This window comes from Moschus berezovskii, chromosome 8 (assembly GCF_049115385.1).
Source record: "Moschus berezovskii isolate FMDL1 chromosome 8, NW_MosBer_1.0, whole genome shotgun sequence".
NCBI lineage: Eukaryota > Metazoa > Chordata > Mammalia > Artiodactyla > Moschidae > Moschus > Moschus berezovskii.
This window is the reverse complement of record NC_142467.1, coordinates 23,759,756-23,782,264: the sequence shown is the minus strand read 5'-3', so window position 1 is coordinate 23,782,264 and position 22,509 is coordinate 23,759,756. Positions and strand designations below refer to the sequence as shown.

Here is a 22,509-nt window from a genome sequence, read left to right as displayed (position 1 = left end):
ATCTTAAGCCCTCAAGATTAAAGTAGTATCTGTTCACCCTCCTCACCCAATGAATAACAAGAAAAAGAAAATAGTGACAGTGGTCATCTTTCTGTGATGCTTCCTTACCCCACTTTTTAGGTTTCTTCTACTCTCCTATCCTTTGCATGGACATGGAAAAAAGCACTCTATTAAATTTTTTTCTTTAAAACACTGTTCACTTCTAGTAGTCTGTCCTTGTTCTCAGCAGCATACTTTTCCCAGCCTGTTTTTGAAACAGGTGACAGTGGGATTTAGCAGTTCACACCAGAGTGAATTAGGTTAATCCTTAAATAACTTAAATAGGAAGAAAAAAAAGTGATACATGTTAACAGAATCAAAGCCTGAATTTTTTTTGCTATATTCTGTAATTTCTGTACTCTTTTAAATGGTTAACATTTTTTAGTGGTTCCCATTATTTTTAAGATAAAATCTAACCCCCTAGTAATGATACAGAACCCTTTCCTGACCTGCTCCTTCTCATTCTTAATGTTCTGTACAGCCTTCTCTCCAGCTACACCAGCCTTATTATAGCTCTTAAATTATCCATGGATTTTAAAACCATCCATCATGCCTTGTATTCAGACTGTGTGCACTGCCTTTTTTCCTCTACCTTTCTGCTTAGTTACACCTCCAGATCCTGTTACAAGTCGACTTAATGGCTTTCTGTTTGGAATGGATGTTTAAAACTTCACGGGCTGAATTACAAATTGTTTCTCTGTACTTCATTAGCGTTAACAACTTTATAGCACTTATCGCAGGGTACCATAATTGATTTCCTGCCTCCTTGGCTACACGGTGACCTCCATGCATGTCAGAGAGCATGTCTTAATCACGTCTGTATTCCACATCCTTGCCTACCAGAGAGGCTGGCACACAGTAGGCATTCAGTAAGTGAATGAAGTAAGCATTAAGTGTTAAAATTTGTGGTATTACTTAAAAGTCCTTTAATGAGAAGTGTTTAACGCTATAGAGAAGACATAACATTAGGAAAATTTGTGGGACTAATTACAGTGTCATCTTTTGAGACAGTAATCATTTGATGTTTTTCTGTCAAAGTATTTATGCGCTGCCAGTTGAGCCGGTTACAGAAGGGACATGCCACAGATGAATGGTTTTTGCTCAGCTCCCATATACCATTGAAAGGTATTGAACCAGGTTCCCTGCGTGTCCGAGCACGATATTCTATGGAAAAGATCATGCCAGAAGAAGAGTACAGCGAATTTAAAGAGGTATTTAAGTTATATGCCAAACTATTTATTTTTGAAAGCATTAAGAGAAATAGTTAACTTAATGAAATGTCCGTTGAGTTAAATATAATAATTTCACAGTATAGTGGCACAGTGACAGGCAGAGAAGATTGAAAAGCTTTGCAGCAGTATGACATTGTTATTAAGTCTATGGATATAAAGGCTACAACCTTATTCTGTTTTTAATACATGTATTCAATAGAACATATTCCTAAATTGAGAATGTATCGAGCCCATCTCTCTCATGTCTCCTGCATTGGCAGGTGGGTTCTTTACTACTGGTGCCACCTGGGAAGCCCATGGAAGAACATATTTTCTGTTGATCTGAGAATGCTCAATGTTGTATACTTTAACAACCTTTCTCGATGTCTTTTTTAGCTTATACTGCAAAAGGAACTTCATGTAGTCTACGCTTTATCACATGTGTGTGGACAGGACCGAACACTACTGGCTAGCATTCTACTGAGGATTTTTCTTCATGAAAAGCTTGAATCATTGTTGTTATGTACACTAAATGACAGAGAAATAAGCATGGAAGGTATAGTATGGATGTGTCAGTGTGATACTTTTAAAAACTGGGTTAATGATACAGTTCAGTCACTCAGTCGTGTCCAACTCCTTGCGACCCCATGGACTGCAGCCTGCCAGGCCTCCCTGTCCATCGCCAACTCCCGGAGTTCACTCAAACTCATGTCCATTGAGTTGGTGATGCCATCCAGCCATCTGATCCTCTGTCATCCCCTTCTCTTGCTGTCTTCAATCTTTCCAGCATCAGGGTCTTTTCCAATGAGTTAGTTCTTCACAAAAGTGGCCAAAGTATTGGAACTTTAGCTTCAGCATCAGTCCTTTCCATGAATATTCAGGACTGATTTTCTTTAGGATGGACTGGTTGGATCTCCTTGTTGTCCAAGGGATTCTCAAGAGTCTTCTCCAACACCACAATTCAAAAACATCAATTCTTCGGCGCTCAGCTTTCTTTTATAATCAAGTATATATGGACTTTATCTTAAAACATTAAATAATTAAATCATCTTACAAAGGAAGTTACTCAGTTTTTCCTTCATTAAAAATTAGTTGGAGTGTCAGTTCTGATTCTTACTCTGGTTAATATAGGAAAGCAGGGGTTACTTATATTTAATACAGGTTTTTGTCATGCAAATTAGTATTAGAAGCAATAAGAAAGTGACTTCCATGTCGAGATCATTGGTTCATAGTGCGTCTAATTATTAAGAATAGTTTGGTATGCTTACCATGTTCTCGTTTATTTTTTTGCTTATAAATTCACTGCACAAAAGTTGGGTGTCAGCTGCATTTTATTTCTAGTGTCTGTATAGACAGGTATTTCTAGGCAGCTGGGCACATTGTACTTTGTAACCACCTGTAAAAACGTCAGAATAACCCATTTCCAGCCAGCACTTTGACTCACACAATACTTGCTTCTAGGTTCCCCAGGTATTAATAAACTAGAATCTAGAACTATTTTCTCCTACTCATAGAAAATACAAAAATATAAAGTGGTGGTACATATTTTATTCTGAGATTCTTTCAATATTTGTGTTTTTTAGAATTTTATTAAAAGTTGTTAATGGCTATATGTTAGACTACTAAGTTAATCTATACTGGGATTTTATGTTGTATGCTTGTTTGGAAATCAACTCATATTTTCCAGTGTGGGCTCAGTGGGAAGCAAGGCTGGATTCTGATCCTAGTTTTGTCACTATTTGGCTCTTTAGTCTTACTGACAAGTCATATAACTGTCTGAAGCCTTTGTGTGTTCATATGAACATGGCAGTGTGAATCCCTTCTGTTTATGATCTTATGAAGTAACAGAAGTCTTTTGAAGAGTTAAGTTTATAGAAATACAGGACATCATATTCAGTAATGCTGCATGCAGATAAATATGCTTAAATGGCTATAATTGGTTAAGGAAAACATTTTCCAATTTGATTCACAATAGTACAATCCTTTACAAATAATTTTTTAATATTAAATATTTATGTAGATGAAGCTACTACCCTATTTCGAGCCACAACACTTGCGAGCACCTTGATGGAGCAGTATATGAAAGCCACTGCTACACAATTTGTTCATCACGCTTTAAAAGACTCTATCTTAAAGATAATGGAAAGCAAGCAGTCTTGTGAGGTGAGTAATGTTGTATTTTATCAAAGAGCATATTTTAATAGGTAAGACTTTATAGCTAACTTTAAGGAAAATGTATTAGCTGTCTAAAACTGTTCATCAGAGCAGTTATACCTTTTGTAATACAATTAGAAAAGTGTTACGCAAAACAGACTCCAAAAAGATGTACTTTATTTGGGGATTAAAAACCTCAAATTGTGCCAGAAATACATGAAAGTACTTTTATCATAATGTATATACTACTTTCAGAAAGTATGCATAACGTAAATTGAAGTTTTTGTTAAGAGATTTCTCTTGTGTAAGTTCTAAGTAATATCTAGGTTTGTCCTTAGGGTTTTTTTTTTTTTTTGGTGGTGGGGAGGTGGGTAGTAGGAACGGCAGAGGTATCCCCTTAAAAGCAAATGAAAAACATCCTGTTAGGATTAATTATTAAAGACTTCAGGCTTCTCTGGTGGCTCAGATGGTAAAGAATCTGCCTGAAATGCAGGAGACCTGGGTTTGATCCCAGGGTTGGGAATGTAAATTCATAACAAACTATTGAGAAAAAGAGTAGAATCTCATTTATGTGACTATTTTATCATTTTATTTTGATGGTAGAGCAACAACAGAAGGATAATCTTTTTTAGATCTGATACAGAATAACGGAATTGCTTTTGATAATGTACACAGTACATTAATTAACAGTCAAGATGTTAATTCTGCACTGAGTTGTCACTTTTTACTTATTAACTCAAACAGAACAAATTGATAATATAGTATTGCAGACCTGGATTAACACCATAGTTAGCCTAAGTATAAAGGATACAGAAATGCAGCAAGTCTGCAGAAAGTCTCTGGATGTTTAATCCAGGCTAAGGTATTTAGATTCCCATAGATACATCTATTCCATTGATTCTAGACAAGAATTCTTACATATCAAAAGTTACTGGAAAGTTCATGATGCTGCCACTGAGGCATCTGGTATTTTATCAGTCATTTAAAAAGTCTTATTCATAAAAACTTTTCTAGTGTTTTTTCCTCACATAAATTTAGAATTAAGATAGGTTTTATAATAATATACTAATATAATAATATCTATATTTCTTCCCAATTAAATACTCCAATATATCTATAAATATGTGGCCACTTAAACGGGGTTTTTGTGTTATAGTTGGGAATATTGTTTAAAATAAAGTCTAATACAGTTCTGTGTGCCTGTAAGGTCTATGGTAAAATGTGGTAAATGAATAAAAGAAAATTTTATTGATTAGTATTAACCCCACTGCTAAGTCACTTCAGTCGTGTCCGACTCTGTGTGACCCCATAGACGGAAGCCCACCAGGCTCCCCTGTCCCTGGGATTCTCCAGGCAAGAACACTGGAGTGGGTTGCCATTTCCTTCTCCAATGTGAGAAAGTAGACAGTGAAAAGTGAAAGTGAAGTTGCTCAGTCATGTCCGACCCTTAGCGACCCCACGGACTGCAGCCCACCAGGCTCCTCCATCCATGGGATTTTCTAGGCAAGAGTACTGGAGTGGCTTGCCATTGCCTTCTCCTAGTATTAACCCCAAGGCAACTGAAAATTGTTGAATAATCATTGCTTGCTCTTAACAGTAATAAGCCCATTAGGAGTTCCATAGAGTAAACTACCTAAAATTCCCGTTTAGCCCCACCACCACCACCACCACCACCACCAAAAGACTAGTACGGATTGAAAAATGGAAAGAGAGACAACTTTGCAAACAGCTGTTTGATTACCTTGATTCATCTGCATATTATTGCCGAGATGCATTTATACTGATTTATTCTTTCTCTTAGTTAAGTCCATCAAAGTTAGAAAAAAATGAAGATGTGAACACTAATTTAGCACACCTATTGAACATACTTTCAGAGCTTGTGGAGAAAATATTCATGGCTTCAGAAATACTTCCACCGTAAGTGGTGAAATTTTAATTTGACAAGAAATTGTATATTGCCTTTTTAAAATCTGTATTTATAAAAACATGTGTAAGTTTTTCCACTATCCTGATGTTATACTTTGAAAAAGTAGAGTTTTTAATCTTTACACAATGGATTGTATTTAAGGAAAAAGGGACTTGAAGAAACCAAAGTGAAATATTTGCATTAAAATAAACCATGTTTTTACACAGGCCACTATGTCTGGTTTATTTAGTAACTTGGGGAATGAATAGAAGCTTATAGTCTCAGATTTGAGATCATGAAACATATGTACCTATTCCATCTACAGTTGAATTTCTTCCTCAGTATGTACACAAGATAATTACTTGGTATCTGCTTAGTGGCTTCCAGTGTTAGTGAATTCACTTACTCAGGCAGAAGTTAACTTACATTAAAATCTGCCCCCGTTCTAGTATCTTTTCATTCTTTTCATTAATATAGAAGTAATCTGAAAATGGTAGGGTTTCCTCCACAGTTGGCTAAACGACGAAAACCTAAGTTTCCCTTTTCCTTTGCCTAAATATCTATCATTACTTGTAGCACAGTACTTTTTTTGGGAAAAAGGCTAGTTGCATTTAAAAATGTCATAAGCTTTAGACTGCAATGAGATTAGTATTTTCATTTGCTTTCTGTATTGAGATGATTGTGTTATTTTGGCAGGACACTGAGGTATATTTATGGGTGTTTACAGAAATCTGTTCAGCACAAGTGGCCTACAAATACCACCATGAGAACAAGAGTTGTTAGGTAAGGCTTGTTAATTGATTTGTTATATCATTTTAATAGCCTGCACCAACAGTCAAGTGGATAAGTGTGGAAATGTGAAGACTAACAGTTACATAGTATACAATTAAAGACCTTTTTTCTTTGAATTTTATGTCAGGCCCTGTTGAATATTTTCTAAATTCAGATAGTTCCTAACCTTAAAACTTACTGTGTGTTTTTTTTTTTTGAAGTTACTATGAAATAGTACCATTTTGCATTTTCTAAAAACCTGAACATTCACTGATAGTCAATTAACTATTTGGGAAGGTCTTTTGTTTGTTTTAAAACCATACAAAATGAGGTTAAGTTATATAACCAACAAAAATATGTAGCTAACGTCATACAGTACTCTTCATACACACACATATACATTCATGCATATATGTGTATTGTTGTTGTTAGTCACTGAGTCATGTCCAACTTTTTTGCAAACCCGTGGACTGTAGCCTTCCAGGCTCCTCTCCATGGGATTTTCCAGGCAAGAATACTGGAGTGGGTTGCCATTTCCTTCTCCAGGGGATCTTCCTTGGCCCAGGGTCTAACCTGAGTCTCCTGCATTGGCAGGCAGAGTCTTTACTGCAGAGCCACCAGGGAAGCCTATATACGTGTATACATACATAGAAAAGGAGAGAGAAGCAGAGGCAGAAGAAGAGGCGGGGGGAGACGAAGATCAGTTGATGTGTCTCGAGGAAAAGCAATAATTGAACCATACAGATATTGAGTAATTGGTTTGTAACAGTCTGTGTCTTGGTGCTCGTCTCCTGCCAGAGTCTATAGTTCTGAGGCTGTCTCAGTCTGTTAGTTGTGCAATAATTAGAAGGAATTGCTCTATCAAGTCATAGCATTTTGTAGTTTATATTGGAAGACTTTGGTATTATTTTAACTTTTGCAACGAGGAAAGAGATCTGTAGATGCTGAATTTGCTTAAGGTTATATATATAGATAGTTAGTGGCTAAAGCAGAACTAAAGGCAAAACGTCTAAGACCCAATCTAATATCCTGAACATCTGAAAGGCTTTATTAACACCACAACCTATTCAAGACAGTAGGAAAATAACCGCAAAAGCAACAGAGAATTCAGCAGTCTAATGATAATAAAATTTATCATATAGAATATATGCTGCCCATCATGTTACAGACCATTAAAAAAAACAACTGGCAAACTACTGAAGACACCAGCATCACAGAATTAGTTTTGAAAATGTGTGTTAATCCTGTCACCAACCTACATTTGTAGAGATACCTCATTTTACAGATAAAATCTCCTGGTTACTAATGATATGACAAATATCTAAGAATTGTCAATTTTACATTTTTTGGCTTTAGTAGAGATTGAGAGGAATAGAAAAGAATTACAAGCAAATGTTTCAGCACAGTTGTGTGTGATACAAATGAAAACTGGTCTGTAAGTTTCCAACAAGTATGTTTGTTAAGCAAACAGCTGGAAATTCTGCTATGCGGTTTGATATGACAGGGTATTTTAAGGGGCATTTATGGCCTAGGTGGTGACTTTTACCCCTAGTTAAGCTTTTAAATATACCTGAAGATACCTAGTATCCCTCTTATATTTAAAGTTACCTCTAAGAACCCACAGAAAGTAGATTTGCACACTGAAATTCTTTTATAATTCAGTGTGGTTAGGTTATATTTCAGATTCAAAGGCAAAGGTATCAAAATGTTTTCAAGTAAAACTTATGCAAATTTCTTCATAAATTAAAAGACATCTAAAGATTTAATGTGCTGAGAAGCAACTATTCCTTTTCTAAGATTTCCCAAAATTAGCAAACAACATTGTTGGGAGGTGAATGCTGAGAAGTTGGGTTATTCACTCTAATAGAGAAAAGAGACTGTGTCAATTATTTTGATTTCTAAAAAGAATTTTATCAACTTGGAAATAATGCTTGTCTTTCCAAGGGCAGGTGAGAGATCAGTTATGAGTGTGGATCCCTCTTTAAGAGTAAATTAGAGAAATATTATCTAAATGAGCACTATACCAGTAACTGAAGGGGGCACACTAGCAGTAGCTATATACACTTGTAGATGTACTTTGTACTTTGTTCCCAGAGTAAGTAAGATTCGCAGGTAAAATCACATGACAACTGTTGTTAAAAGTACGTTTATACTCAGTTTTGTTTTGCTACTAATAGTTTGTAATCTGAGAATTTTTTTTAACTTTAGAAAGCATACTGTCTTTTCCTCCATTGCCTTAAATGGCTTTTCAACATTATGTTTGTATACTTTGTCATTTATTAAGAAGTCACTTTTCCCCTAGTACAAGGGATTCTTAATTTTTACATAATAATAAGTGAACAAAGTCAGTATAACAAACTTGATTTACAACAGACTGTTCTAAGAAAGAGGAAAGAGAAGTGAGAGAATGTCAATTTTAAGACCTTTACAGAACTATATATCTATTAAAAAGGCTTACTTGTACTCCTATAATATTTTAGAAATTCCTACTGTTCCTAAGGACACTCCTTCCTCAAAGTAAGTATAAAATACACTGTTGGCCTGAAATAAACAGTGAATTTTACAGATATAATTTAAATTTTACCAAAGGAAACCTAAAATTCTAAATAAGTACATATGTTTAAGAAGCAGAATATATATATATATGTTCTTAAAATAGCTTATTATTTTCATAAAGTTGTATATTCAGTCAGCCCTACATTAGTTGAAGGTTCATGCCTCTACAGGTATTAAAATTTTTATTTTAATGTAACACATTATAGTAGTTTTCTAAAATAACAAAATTTCCCTCCCATTCAGTGGTTTTGTTTTTCTTCGACTTATCTGTCCTGCCATCCTGAATCCACGGATGTTTAATATCATCTCAGGTAATAAATTTTGAAATTAAAAAAAAGTTTCATACTCTTTAGTGAGGTTATTTATTTTCTCTTTTAAATCTGATGTTTTAATTATTTACTTCTAAGACTTGGTATAAAAAAGCACCTGACTTGTTTTTGCTGTTTTACCTTTTCTTTCCATTTTGCTTTTTTCCCTTTGTTTCCACTACTATCTAAAGCCTGAGATGGCATAAGTAGACACATACCGTTTTTTTGGCCTGTCCGTACCCGTGTCTCAAACTCTTAGGACTTTTTCCAGTCTGCAGTATTGGCTTTGTCAGGTTGGGAAGAAGAGCTTTCTGTGTGCTTTTAGCTCATGCTAGACTCTCGTTACTACCATTGCAAGTTGGATTTTAAAATTATAGCTGCAATTGTAGTTGTACTCTGCAAATACTTATGAAGAAGCCCTTTGAGATTTCCCAGTAGAGATTTCTTGTCACGAACTACATAATAATTGGCATTTTAAACTCCCAACAAACCAGATTCGGTTTTGCATATTACTCATACACCCATTATGGACTGACTTTCTGATATTGATGTTGTAGTAGACTTTTCAAATAAAGGATAAGAATGATATTTGTGACTATAAATGTAATCATAAGCCATTATTAGCAGAAGGAATCTGAAGCATTTTTGTCTTACTAATTTGAATCTTAAAACTGTATTAAACATTTTTGGAATATCTTAAATTTTACCTTTATAGCCATTATATCTCTGTTAATACTTTCTGTTGCTACTAAAATGGTTAAATCTTTGGGTCTATTAAGAATTAAGGGTTTAGAATTCTTTTGGAGAGATGTGTTTATCTGAATGTTGGACTCTGAACCACTAGGCAATATTATTACTTATTGTTTAGCAGCTTAAGATAAAAAGAATAAATCTAAAATCGGGCAGCCAGATAGACTATCTGTAGGCTTTTACTAGAAAATAATCATGTTTCAGAGCTTAAAATTAATAGATACTTTTCATTTACATCCTACTGTCAATATAGGGCAGTATTTCCTGATTAACCTTTAAAAACACTTTTTAAAATTAATAAATTATATGTTTTTCTCCTCAAAATAAAGCAGAGATTCCAGACTTTAATTTTGTTATCGAGCTTTAAAGTGAATTACTTGACTTGTTGGAGGCTGGGAACAGGAAACTGTTCATATTGCAAATTGACAACCTGGGTGGGTTGAAATTCACAATTTGTGAACTGTCACCAAAGGGTATGTGGAGTGACAGTCTTTTTAGTGATAAAGTTTTGAGGTATTTTGTAATAACTATCAACCAGTTGGGAATTGCTGAGCCTTGTAGTACCCTTTTCACAAACTAGAAGCGCTAATAAGTGTGTTTGGTTTCCCCCCTTTAAATCAAGCTCTTTTGATTCATACAGGTCATACACTTGCCAAAAAAGAATTATATTCTGAATGGAAGAATGTTAGTATTTTTAACTGTAAAGAAATATTAAAGTGCTAAATTTATGATGGTTTACTTTGGAAGTACCTTTCGAGTTGGTGTCATTAGCTGTGCCCACTTCTCTTATAGATTCCCCATCTCCTATTGCTGCAAGAACACTGATATTAGTGGCTAAGTCTGTGCAGAACTTAGCAAATCTTGTGGAATTTGGAGCTAAGGTAAAAACATTTTGATACTTTAAAATGTCATTTTTGAGTGAAACCTCAACATGATAAAACCATAAAATATAAGTCAACAGTGGATATTTCATAAAGATAATTTATGATTTTGTTGGTATGTTCACATATTTAATGTTTTTAGATTTTAATTTTCATAATGGAATTTTAAAAACCAGTTTTAGCTAGTATAAAAAATGTTTTTTCAGTATAATTTCCAGTATAATCAAAGTCTTCCATTTTTAAATATAAAAATCACTTAGCATATTTTAAAATATACCCCAGTTGATTTGTTATGTATTACATACTAAACATTCTTTGTAATATTAAAATTTAGATGAGTTTTTAAAGCACCCATATGTGATCCTACTAAGGACAATTGACTATTAATATGTCACCTGCTTCTGTCATTATTAAACTTCTTGTTGTATCTGGAAATATGTAATTGTTTTTCTTAACCCTTATTTAATGCCATCACGTAAATGTTAAGTAGTCTTCTACTGGATACTTAGATGACTTCCAGTTTGTCACTGTGCCTTATATCCTTATATATATATACACACACACACTTCCTTTCAAACCTGTCCAGTTATTTCTTTAAATGAATTTCGGAGCAGAATTACTAAGTACGAAGACTTTTGCTTCTCTTAGCCTTGCCAAAACTCAGCTATTATTACTCTTTTATTTTTGATAATCTGATAGGCATACTACTTTGTATTTTCATCACTTTTAGACTATAGGACTTTTCATGTCTAGGTCCTTATCTCACCTTACTGAGTTTAAAAGAGTTTGTGTTAATACTAAACTTTTCCTATTGTAACATAACATGTTTTAGAATAGGTTTAAGACTTTAGAAAGAAGCAGTTTGTAGTCTGACTTAGCTTATGAATGTATCTGAATTCTGAGGCAGGTTATGAGTACTAATTTTTTATTGCAGTCCTTATCATTACTGTATTTTAATTCATTATATTCTCTTCTAGATTCTAATAACCTCTAGGTACTTGGCAAGTAGGTTCTCAGTAATTATTTTCAAATGACCTACATATAAACAGTTTGCTAGGCTATATATGCTAATTTTTTTTCATCCAGAATTTTCTCATTAAAAATATAGCCCTATTCCTTAGAATAGCTGCTTGCTTATATTAGGAGGAAAATAGTCATTTTATGATTAAATTCTTACAAATATGTTCTGTTACTGATAATGTTTTATAAGAATTTTTACTCTATGTATGGTTTTTGTTACAAATCAGATACTTTTCATCCATATAGTAAGACTTTTATTTTTATATTTTTAGGAGCCTTACATGGAAGGTGTCAATCCATTCATCAAAAGTAATAAACATCGCATGATCATGTTTTTAGATGAACTAGGGGTATGTATATAATTTTTTAAGTATTTTGACACCTAAAATCTTTTCTATCCAGAACTGAAAAAAAAATTCAAAAGCTGCATATTTTTGTCTACCTTCCTAAACAAATTATTTCATTTGGTCTATAATCATTTATTCTTATGATTTTAGTTTTCACCAAGAATACAGTATTGTGGCTTTTGGATTTCATGTGTCATTTTTCATTTTCTGTCTTGTCTTTCATTATCTTCTTAGCTGCCCACCTCACCACTATGCCACTCTGTTGCTGCTTTAACAAAGTAGTGGGACTTGAAACAAAGTAAAATTAGTATTCAGGCTGGTAGTACTGTATTGACACTAAGTTACTTTATGAAACTTATCTGAAGATAAAATTAACACTGATTTCTAAATGTTAGTTATGTGTTTATGGCCTAGTCCACAGATAATTATAGACCTGAACGTTTCTCAACACTTGTAATGTAGCTTTTATATGTGCTGATGAGTTTGGACAAATACCAGTTTAATCATGAAAGTCAGTCTGAAAGAGCGTAGGAATTTTAAGTTTGGGTTGCCTTTAATCCACATTAAAGAGTTAATGCTTCCATTATTTGCCCTCCAGATTTTTTTTTTTTTTTCTTAAAACAAAACACAACTCTTCATAGATTAAAAAAAGAATTAGAAAAACCATTTGCTTAGAATAGCAGTAATACTACATGATATTTTGTCCTGTGATTGAAGAAAACGAAACCTGATTTTTGTGTGAATATTGAGGTCATAAAATCTATCAAGTTGAATTTTAAGAGATTATTATGTATTAAATTTTATCTACTGTACCAGTTAGGATCTTTTCAGAAGAGATAATAGTTGTATTTCTAAACGCAGTTTTATGATTCCCTTAAAGAATGTACCTGAACTTCCGGACACTACAGAGCATTCTAGAACTGACCTTTCCCGTGATTTAGCAGCACTGCATGAGATTTGTGTGGCCCATTCAGATGAACTGCGGACACTCAGTAATGAGCGTGGTGCACAACAGGTAGGTTTTTGTCAGCCTTTGTTAACAATGTTATTTCTTTACATGTAAGCACAATATCAGCATAAGATTCTTTGAGAGCTGATAAATAGCTGAATTATAATTAGTCTTACTTTATTAATCATATTAAAATTTTAAGACTCTTGAGTCAAAATCCACAAAGATCTCAGCAAACAGGAAGGATGAGCCCAGATTAAGATTACATATTTTTGATACCACAAAATGTCAAACCTTGCTTCTAAGTTAATGTGAACTCTACTGAAAAAAACAGAGGTGTTTATACCCTTTGTGGCATGTATGGAAGTGGTAAGTGAGCTAACAGTCAGTCAGTAGTGATGTAGTGTTTTTCTGTCTGCTTTTCTCACACACACACGGTGCATGGCCAGGTAACTTTGCAAACTGTCAAACACATGAGAATTATGCATGTGTCATAAGATTGATAAAAACATTTCATGATCCAGAGATTCTGGAATATGGCCTTAAAAACTAAGCACTGTCACCAGTGGCTGACATTTGGCAGGGACGTTACAGGAGAGGTTAACACATTGAGTTCAGTGATTCTGAGTTCTCCTCAATCTGAGATTCTACAATTCTCGTTTCTTCCCAGTTTAGATAATAGCACGATTCACTTAGGTTCCAATCACTTTAGAAACTTAGGCAGAATATGTGCCATAGACCTACTTATATGCCCTTGGCATGTAAATTGCCTTCCTGCTACACTGGAGCTGGGTTTATTATATGGCTTGCCTTAAATACTTTTTTTTTTTTTATTATTTTGGGGGAGAATTTGGCCCAATTAAGACTTTCTAAGAAAGATAAAGGCGCTGAAAGATTTAATTTTAGGCCCAGTGTTGTCATTCTTTTCATGATTGCAGCATTCATTAGACTGTAGCCTGATTGCCCTTACATGCTCTTACAGGGCTTGAGGTGTGTCATTTATGATAAATCTGTCATCTGGTAAGATGTTCTATCCTAGAGATTGTTCAGGCCTAAGTAGATATGAGAATGCCCAACAGAAATGAGTTTGTTGAGTAAAAAATTATATCTCAATCAAAATAACATGACCAGAAATATTCAATCAAGGACTGAGTAATACATACTTAAAATTGTATGCTTTTTTTGAGTAGAATGGTAATATTATTTTATGAATCCCTTTGAGTTCATATGGTATTTTTCAAATCCAGGTTTCCCATCCCTGAGATTTGACAGAGCTTTCATTCATTTACTAATTATTTTCATATTATTTTTCCTTGTCTAGCATGTACTGAAAAAGCTTCTGGCAATAACAGAACTGCTTCAGCAAAAACAAAACCAGTATACAAAAACTAACGATGTCAGGTAGCAGCCTTCGCCGCAGTGTTCTGCATGGATTCAGCACGCCCAAAATGGTAAATCACATCAGTATAATGTCTTTGCTCTTGCCAAAAAAATAGCACACCTTTCCACATTCCAGTGATGTGTGAGCTATGCAAATAGAACTCAAGATTCTGCTGGTAACTGCTCCAGCAGCTTTGTAAGCTATCTTTACCAACCTCTGAGCCTTGGTGTACAGATCACCTTTCACACAATGTTATGACTGTATCTTCAACTTTGAAAATATATTTTCAATACATTCAATTGCCAAAGTTTTGCTGTTTCTTGAGAAAAGAACTATGAAAAAGCATTCTCTGTTGACAATTGAGTATAACTGGATTGCAGACTGTTCTTACTTCTTCCTGAATTAGGAATATGACCGTCTGACTGTTCAATGACTTTATTTGTATTTACAGTTTCCAGAATTTGACATTACAATAGGAACAATCCTTGCTGTATACTTTTTTAAAATAACTGTGCTATCTCTGTTGGAATTGTTGAAAGAAAATATATAGAGTGGATCTATTGCTCATCAGCTTTATTTTTTAAACGTACCACTTATTTTGTTGGAATTGTCAAAGACTGTATTTAGAACTCATAATGCTTTTGTTTAATGTTTACAACGGTAAATAGTTTGAATTCAATAAATATTGGTCATTGTGTACTGATCAATGCATGTTACCCATTCAACCATTTTATAAATGACCAATTTCTTTTGTATGTTAAAAAAAAAAACCTAGAATACTTTCGTTGAACATATTCATTCATTCCAAGTTGATTTTTTAAATCATGCGAACAATTTCATCAGCCACTGAACAACTATTCATCTTTGACCTTCTGACTACTTGTTGTATCTGCTGGATATTTAGTTTGACTGTATAGTTTTATTTGCTTCTGTATGTGTATTTTTGTGAATTATTCACAGGGTTAAGTTAAAATAAAACCAAGGGATATCTTAAAATTGATTACTTCTGTCTAAATACAGCTAAACATTTAATTTCATTATTTTCTTCCTCCTTTAGGGGCAGTTCAAAATTTAGTACCAGAGCAAGGCCCAGGGAGAAGATGAAAGTTGAGCTTTTTTTTTCTGGCTAATGGTCTCTTTTGAAGGATTCTATTAATTCATTATGTATTTGTTAACAATTCTTTCCCTCCCATAATTGTCCAGGGGAGACAAGGCATACAAGGTGGTTCTAAACAAGTACATATTGAGAAAAGCATTTCCCACAATAAAGAAAACTTTTCTAAAGGCCTACGTTCTAACAGCAACACTATTTCTTCCTGTATTTTAAGCATTAGAGAGAGAGAATAAAGTGTTAAAACTGAGGGTTCACAAAATTTCTACACAGTATAATTTTAAGTATTAAATGCTGTTATTTGTATGGAGGTAGCTAGCTCTAACGGAGAAGGCAATGGCACCTGACTCCAGTACTCTTGCCTGGAAAATCCCATGGATGGAGGAGCCTGGTGGGCTGCAGTCATGGGGTCGCTAAGAGTCGGACAATGACTGAGTGACTTCCCTTTCACTTTTCACTTTCATGCATTGGAGAAGGAAATGGCAACCCGCTCCAGTGTTCTTGCCTGGAGAATCCCAGGGACAGCGGAGCCTGGTGGGCTGCCGTCTATGGGGTTGCACAGAATCGGACATGACTGAAGCGACTTAGTAGCAGCAGCAGCTAGCCCTAAAGTAGCTGCAATTTTACAAGTTGAACAGTGATACCAAAATACTCAGCATATCTGGTGTTCCTTTCTTTTCAGCTAGACAGTGGTATGCCATTTGGCTTCCTTTGGTGTTATAGGATAAACTAGAAGGGATACAGGCTAGTGATATCTCTGAAAACATTTTGAAAATAAAAAGGTCCAGATTTGAGTGCTTGGCAATTTGGTTCTCTCCCTGTACTCACACCTCAGTTTTAACCATACTAACCTACCTGCCCTTTCCTGATCTCAGCTACTTCTCTTCCTCCTGCCATTTAAGAAAAAGAAAAAACCGACATGCTTATCTCTTAAAACTGGAATAAAATCTTGTTATTTACCTTTGTAGGACTTAGAGTCACTTAGCTGATCAATGATGAAATAAAACCTCTAAACGTTTTTTTTTTTTAAGGGGCTTGGTAGGAAAATCTTCAGAGATATGTGCGGACCTTGCTCTGATGCCAAACTTTAGTGAACTAAAAGAGAAACAAGCTACTTAACTGTGGACAGTTTGCCTTCCTGTCTAGAGCCTGGCAGCACTGCTACTTCATCTGGACTGTACTGGAGGATCGTCAGTTTTGGCTTCTCCCCCTTCACTTTTATAAGATCATACTTTGTGAATTTTATTCCTCTCATGTCTCAATGAGGAGGAAACTAAAACCAAAAAGCTCAAGCCTAAAATACAAAGAATTATTAAAGAATATGCATATAGTAAATTTTACTTTCAAAATCTGAAATGTAATTAAGTGGTACCTATACTTTATGGAAAAGTGTATGCTGAGATGTACTGACACTGAGGAGAGGTGTGTATCTGGAAAATTGAGATTTAGGACAATTGAGTTTCTAAGAATTTCTTTAACCCCATTTTCTAGCCAAAAAAAACTGACTGACTGTCATAATTTGGTTCCAACTCTAAAGATCACAGTTAAATAATTAAATGCTGTAACAACCTAGATTATGACACTTCATTGGCAAATTATAGCTTTAATTTGATATCAGTTGTGATGGGGTAAGGTTACCCAAACCTGGTGTTACTCTGGCTCCTTTGAAGATGTTTTATTTCACATAAAGCTACCCTGAAAGGAAAAAATTTTAAATAACATAAATAGAAAAGTTTAATATATTTTGATGCTTTCACAAATAAAGTTAAATGCCAGACATGCTTCATTCGTCTGATGATTAGTTAGCATTGACAAATCAATTTCAAATGGCTAGAGAGAATCTACCAGGTCATCGTCAGTCCATTCGTCCTAAGAAGGAAAGAAAATGTCATAAGGATAACAGTATACTGAAGCATAACCAGTAGTTTACCTTCTTGCCTCCCTTTAGGGAAATATTCTTTTGCTATGTTGATTATAAGGTAAATAAATCAGGAAAATGTGTAGCAGGTTAATCTTATGGTGTGGTCTTACCAGGTTAGCCTAGTGACAGGAATACACGTTACAGCTGTGACCTTCTGGGTCTGATTATTCATTATCTGACTCGACATGTATAATCTTCTTAAAACAAGGGTAGGAGAAGACTCCTTGAAGATCAAGAAGTATATCTACTACCTTCTATAACCTTAGGAAGGATTTTTCATCAAGTAACTATTATACTACTTCAGAACAGGCCAAGACAGAAATGAGAAAAATTCCTCCAGTAATGGACAAGGTTAATAAAGGAAACAAAAGAAAGCTTTCCAATACCTCTCTCTATAATGCTTGTACTCTGGAACAATAAAACCTTAACATTATGGTTGTACCAGAATATACAACAGTACGTTTTACCTTTGGAGAACATACCTCCTCATGTTTGGATTTCTTTGAAACATAATCATCATCTTCATAACCTTTTCTCTTCTTCCTACAATTAAGCAGCCATCAATAAGCAATCTAATATGGGCAACAGAATAAGTTAGTAAGGCTATAAGCTATATTTACTGAAGACCAAAGCCTGGATAAATGGAAAGAGGTGAAAAATTTGGATAGGAAAATTCTTTCAAATTACTCTTCGAATTCAATGCAATTCTAGTTACAATCCAAAAACAATACTTTTCATGGAGCTTATCAAGTCAAACTCTAACCTGGGAAAGATTAGCAAAAGAATCTGAAAAAAAAAAAAGGCAAGGGGGACCCTGTCCTTCTCAACATCAAAATATACACCTATATTTGTAAACTATGGTAATTAAAAGTGTGGCACAATTGTCCCTTACATAAAATGGCAATGGTACAGCGGTGCTCTGCATCCAGAGGGCTGACTGTATCAGCAAAGAATCACAGAGATCAACGATCAGAGCAGCAGGCCAAAAACAAGTATAGACAGGGATTTAATCTGTAATGAGTATTTAAGAGAAAATCAAGAGATTTTTAAATGGCTGGTACAATGGGTTACTTATTTGAACAAAAATTTTAATATTATGAGATTGCTACCTCAGACCAGGCACAAATAATTGTAAATGGTTTTTACAGCTGAACAAAAGGCAAAATAATAATTTAGGGTAAGAAAAGGTGTTTAGATGTTAAGAATGTAAAGCAAAAGACATGTTGCCTACATCACAAAGTGAAAGGAACAACGGAAGAAAATAGTTGTATGATACATATAAAAACTACAAGAAAAGGACACCAGGAAATTGAGTAGGACTTATAATTATACAATGCAGAAGACACGCAAATGATTCTTAAACATAGAAATATCAATGCCTCAAGGTCATAGGGGAAATGAAAACTAAAAGATGATACTATTTTCTTTTTTACCCAGACTGGCAACAGTTAAAGATTGACAGTATTAAATGTTGTACAATTTATATGAAAATTATTTCTTCGACACATACATAGAGAAAAGCTTGGCAGAGGTAAATGCCTCTCAGGTCACAACTGGGACTGGAGTTTGTTCAAAAAGAACTTTGGTTTACCTGTATTAACTGGCTTTAATAATGATAATATATTACTTGTATACTGAAAAAAGATAAAAGAATCTTAAAGACCAAGGAAAAATATTTTATCCCAAAGCAATGCTTGTAACTGTGGGTCCATGGACCGATGTTGCTGGTCCACGAACAATTTCCAGTGTGCAATAAGTACAGAAACTGAGTGTATGTTTAGAAACTTTATAGCAATTTGATAGAATAATTTATGACTGTTAAATCTAATAAAATCTAAGCTTATTTTTATGTGTTTTTTTCTTTTTTCAGTAATCAGTAACATTTTACAAAGTATAAACATCTGTAATGGGCTAGAAATAAAACCAACAGTCCCTTCCAGACAGTTTGAGAAGCACCACTTAAGTATTCACGCAAGATTTGACTGACACATTACAAAGCAGATGGTCACCCGGAATAAGATGTAAATTCTAGCAATTAAGAATTTTCGATTACAGTCTGTTACGTAGCTATGAGAGTTAACATTAACAGTTCAATGGTCTAATTCAGAGGTTGACAAAATTTTCTTTAAAAAGGCCAGACTGTAAGTATTTTAGGCATGTAGGCCATGCAGTTTCCATCACAACTACCCGACTCTTCTGTTACTGTGTGAAAATAGCCATAGACAATAATGCAAACTAGTGGGTGTACCTATGCCCCAAGAAAACTTCCTATAAACAGGTACTGGCCCAGATTTGGCGTATGGGCTATAGTTTGGCAAGCCCTGGTCGAAGCCCATGTCAGAGTCAACGTGAAAAGATTATCAATCAGTGCTGCAAATGCTTTTTCATTAGTCAACATTTTTATGACTTCTCTGTAACCATTCCTTCTAGTCACCGCAGAAACCCAGGAATGAAATTTACCAATTTTAAGTTCTGTGCTAAGCCATGTTTTGCAGTTACAACTACAAATATAATAAAAGAGTCTCGTATTTTACACACTATAACTTTAGTTAAAGAATTTGAGTCATGTGTGCCTGATCTGAAGGCCTTAATGCTGTGCTGGCTTACATATTATCCGATAGTGTAGAGATTATATAGAGATCAAAAACATTTCAAATGCATCTTGACTGATAAGATGCCAGAGCTAATTCCCAGTAAACTTTACAGACTGCAGTCCACGGAACAGAAGTTTCACCATTCCTATTACCCTACCCAGATCTTCAACTGTTCAAACACCTAAAAGGTTTAAGTACATATTTCAAATTGCAAAGCATAAAGAGCCCAAATACAGTGATTTCCACATTCAGCCAAAAAGCAGCATTATAGTGTCCCTTATGGCTGCAAGAAGACAGTGAACAGCACATTTGCCTATTGGGTCTGTCTTCAGCATAAAATTACCACAGAGAAAATATGCCAAGTTTCCCTAGCTAATAGATGTTAAGTCTAGAATACTGTACTTATTCTTCAGAGGAGATAACCAGACCACAAAGAACCCAAAGATTTAAAGGGCAAGAAGAGGTTCAGGAATTCCCTAGGAAGACAGCCCCGTGGATCCCACAAGGAATAACAGGACAGGGCCTGCAAGGTGAAGGACACGTTAGTCAGAGCAGAAGCAGAATATACTATTAAAACCCAAACTCATAATAATTTATTATGTTGTGTTTAATCCTATTAGAAATCTCCACTCAAAAAAAAAAGGAAAATCAGATTTGGGGGTAAGGTCAGTTTTCCCAACATGAACAAAACTTACCAGTTAAATACTTTACTTTAAAGACTAGCTGGACACAGTAACAACTCTATTCTTTAATGGCAGTCTCACATCTACTTACGTAACTACATTAAGTGCAAGCTCAGCAGAGTGACACCTCTCTAGCTTCTGTTTCAGAGCAGCAACTTCTTCAGGTCTGGGTGGTTCGTATTTTTTTACCAAGTTCCTCATGCCTATGTGGAGATTAACAAAAGGATTTAAACCAGATAATAAAAAGCCCTGTTCTCATAAGGTAATTAAATAATTTCCCATCTAGTTTTGGGAACCAAAAATACTCCTGAAATGTGATTATTCTCAGTATTAACATTTTTCCACATTAAAATCCAGTGGTCACCATACTTCAAGTTATTATAGCCATCTGCTGCTTAGCCCATATCATGTACAGCAAAAAGATAAACTTGCTTTACTAGTATTTTTTTTTCCAATCTTAACCATGGTTACTTTTTGCTCAAGTTTTACAGGCTGTTAAAAAAGCTCTACATGATTTAGTAAAGACATGCTTTGTCCCCTACCACCAACCATATTCATAACATTCTATCCTACAGATGAAGGGCTGAGAGTATACTTATTTACAAAGAAAGCTGTTATTACATAATTGGTAATGAAGGTAGGATGCTTAGTAAAAACATGTCAGCCGTTCTTTTCTTTAACAAAATGCAAAACTTACATAATGAAGTATCACCAAGAAAACAAAAATGTCCTGATTAAGCTAAAAAATTCAGTGACTTTAAAATTGCAGAAATATCCTCTACCTAGTCTATATTTAATTCAACTACAATAAACCAAAGACCATAAATCACAAGATTCATTAGGAGAATCAGAGATCCAGGGCTTATTGTTAATCAGCCATGTGCTCCAAAAGATTGACTTGTGTTAACAAGAGCTATTATAGTAAAACAAGTGGAGTAAAATAAAGCTACTGAGAGAATCACTAACAAAACTGTCATGTGTACACACAGCACAGTGAGTTACCTTTAAGATCTCTTCTACCTACTCAATCCCCTGATCCTAGTGTCTACAGTCAAATCACAATTAGCTTTGGAAGTGAACCCTCTAGTGGTAAAACTGAAAACCTACAGTTTTATGATTCTTAAATCACAAATTTGTTTTTCTTAAAGAGGGAAGCCCTCAAGAACATTTCCAGCAAAGAACTTACATAGTCTGAAGCATCTTGACTTTTGAAAACATAAAAGATATAAGTACTCCGTTATCCAAGATCAAGATCTGCAATCTCATATTTCAGTATTTAAATTACAGATTTTATTAACAAGGACAACTGGCACAAATGGTTTGGAGAAACACTGATTTTTAACCCTAAAGACCAGCCCAGCAGCCCTGAGCATGCAGTGCGACACGGGCAAGGATGAAAACGGAGAGACTGGCTAACCTCGCCAGTAAGTTAGGTGAAGTTCTAACTCAACCTAACGTACAGCTAAGGGAACTATATTCAGTATCTTGTAATAACCTATAATGGAAAAGAATCTGAAAAAGAACAAATACACACACATATATAACTGAATCACTTTGGCATACACCTGAAACTAACACAACTGTATTTTTAAAAAGTGAAAGGAAAAAAAAAAACAGCCCAAACCCTCAAAACAGTGTTTCTTAGCATCGATGGTATCGACAGCAGTTTGGGCTAGATGATTCTTTGTCATGAAGTGCTGTGTTAGTATCCTAAGGCTGCCATTAAAAATTACCACAAACTTGGTTAGGCTTATTAAAATCACAGGATGGATTCCCCAACAGTTCTGAAGCCCAAGAGTCTGAAATCAGTTTCACTGGGCCAAAACACAGACAGTGGCACGGGGGTTTCTCTGGGGGCGTCTGTTCCTCTGGTGGCTGGCAGCATTCCTCAGCTTGTGGCTACATTACTCCGATGTTTAGGGCATCT

General features: G+C 34.8%; 2 protein-coding genes across 12 annotated transcripts in view; one reads left to right on the top strand and one right to left on the bottom strand.

The window, feature by feature from the left end:
• RASA1 (RAS p21 protein activator 1) overlaps positions 1-19,148 on the top strand; it is a 117,014-nt gene extending 97,866 nt beyond the window's left edge. Inside the window, exons 16-26 of one of the 3 annotated variants that reach the window (XM_088838482.1) lie at positions 1,078-1,250; positions 1,647-1,806; positions 3,271-3,413; positions 5,206-5,321; positions 6,007-6,093; positions 8,881-8,948; positions 10,488-10,576; positions 11,869-11,946; positions 12,824-12,958; positions 14,214-14,343; positions 16,416-19,148. In XM_088838482.1, the coding sequence (XP_088694608.1) occupies positions 1,078-1,250; positions 1,647-1,806; positions 3,271-3,413; positions 5,206-5,321; positions 6,007-6,093; positions 8,881-8,948; positions 10,488-10,576; positions 11,869-11,946; positions 12,824-12,958; positions 14,214-14,297 (1,133 nt within the window). In that variant the 3' untranslated portion in view covers positions 14,298-14,343; positions 16,416-19,148. Of the gene's footprint in view, positions 1-1,077; positions 1,251-1,646; positions 1,807-3,270; positions 3,414-5,205; positions 5,322-6,006; positions 6,094-8,880; positions 8,949-10,487; positions 10,577-11,868; positions 11,947-12,823; positions 12,959-14,213 lie in introns of all 3 variants that reach the window. The other 2 variants (XM_088838483.1, XM_088838481.1) reach the window with 2 other exon arrangements.
• The window catches only part of CCNH (cyclin H), a 62,600-nt gene that overhangs the window by 19,512 nt on the left and 20,579 nt on the right, over positions 1-22,509 (bottom strand). For 5 of the 9 annotated variants that reach the window (XM_088838489.1, XM_088838486.1, XM_088838485.1 and 2 more), the window contains exons 7-8: positions 20,674-20,785; positions 17,788-17,848 (exon numbers count right to left, since the gene is read on the bottom strand). In XM_088838489.1, the coding sequence (XP_088694615.1) occupies positions 17,788-17,848; positions 20,674-20,785 (173 nt within the window). Of the gene's footprint in view, positions 1-16,946; positions 17,080-17,100; positions 17,849-20,673; positions 20,786-22,509 lie in introns of those variants that run through there. The other 4 variants (XM_055428972.2, XM_055428971.2, XM_055428970.2 and 1 more) reach the window with 4 other exon arrangements.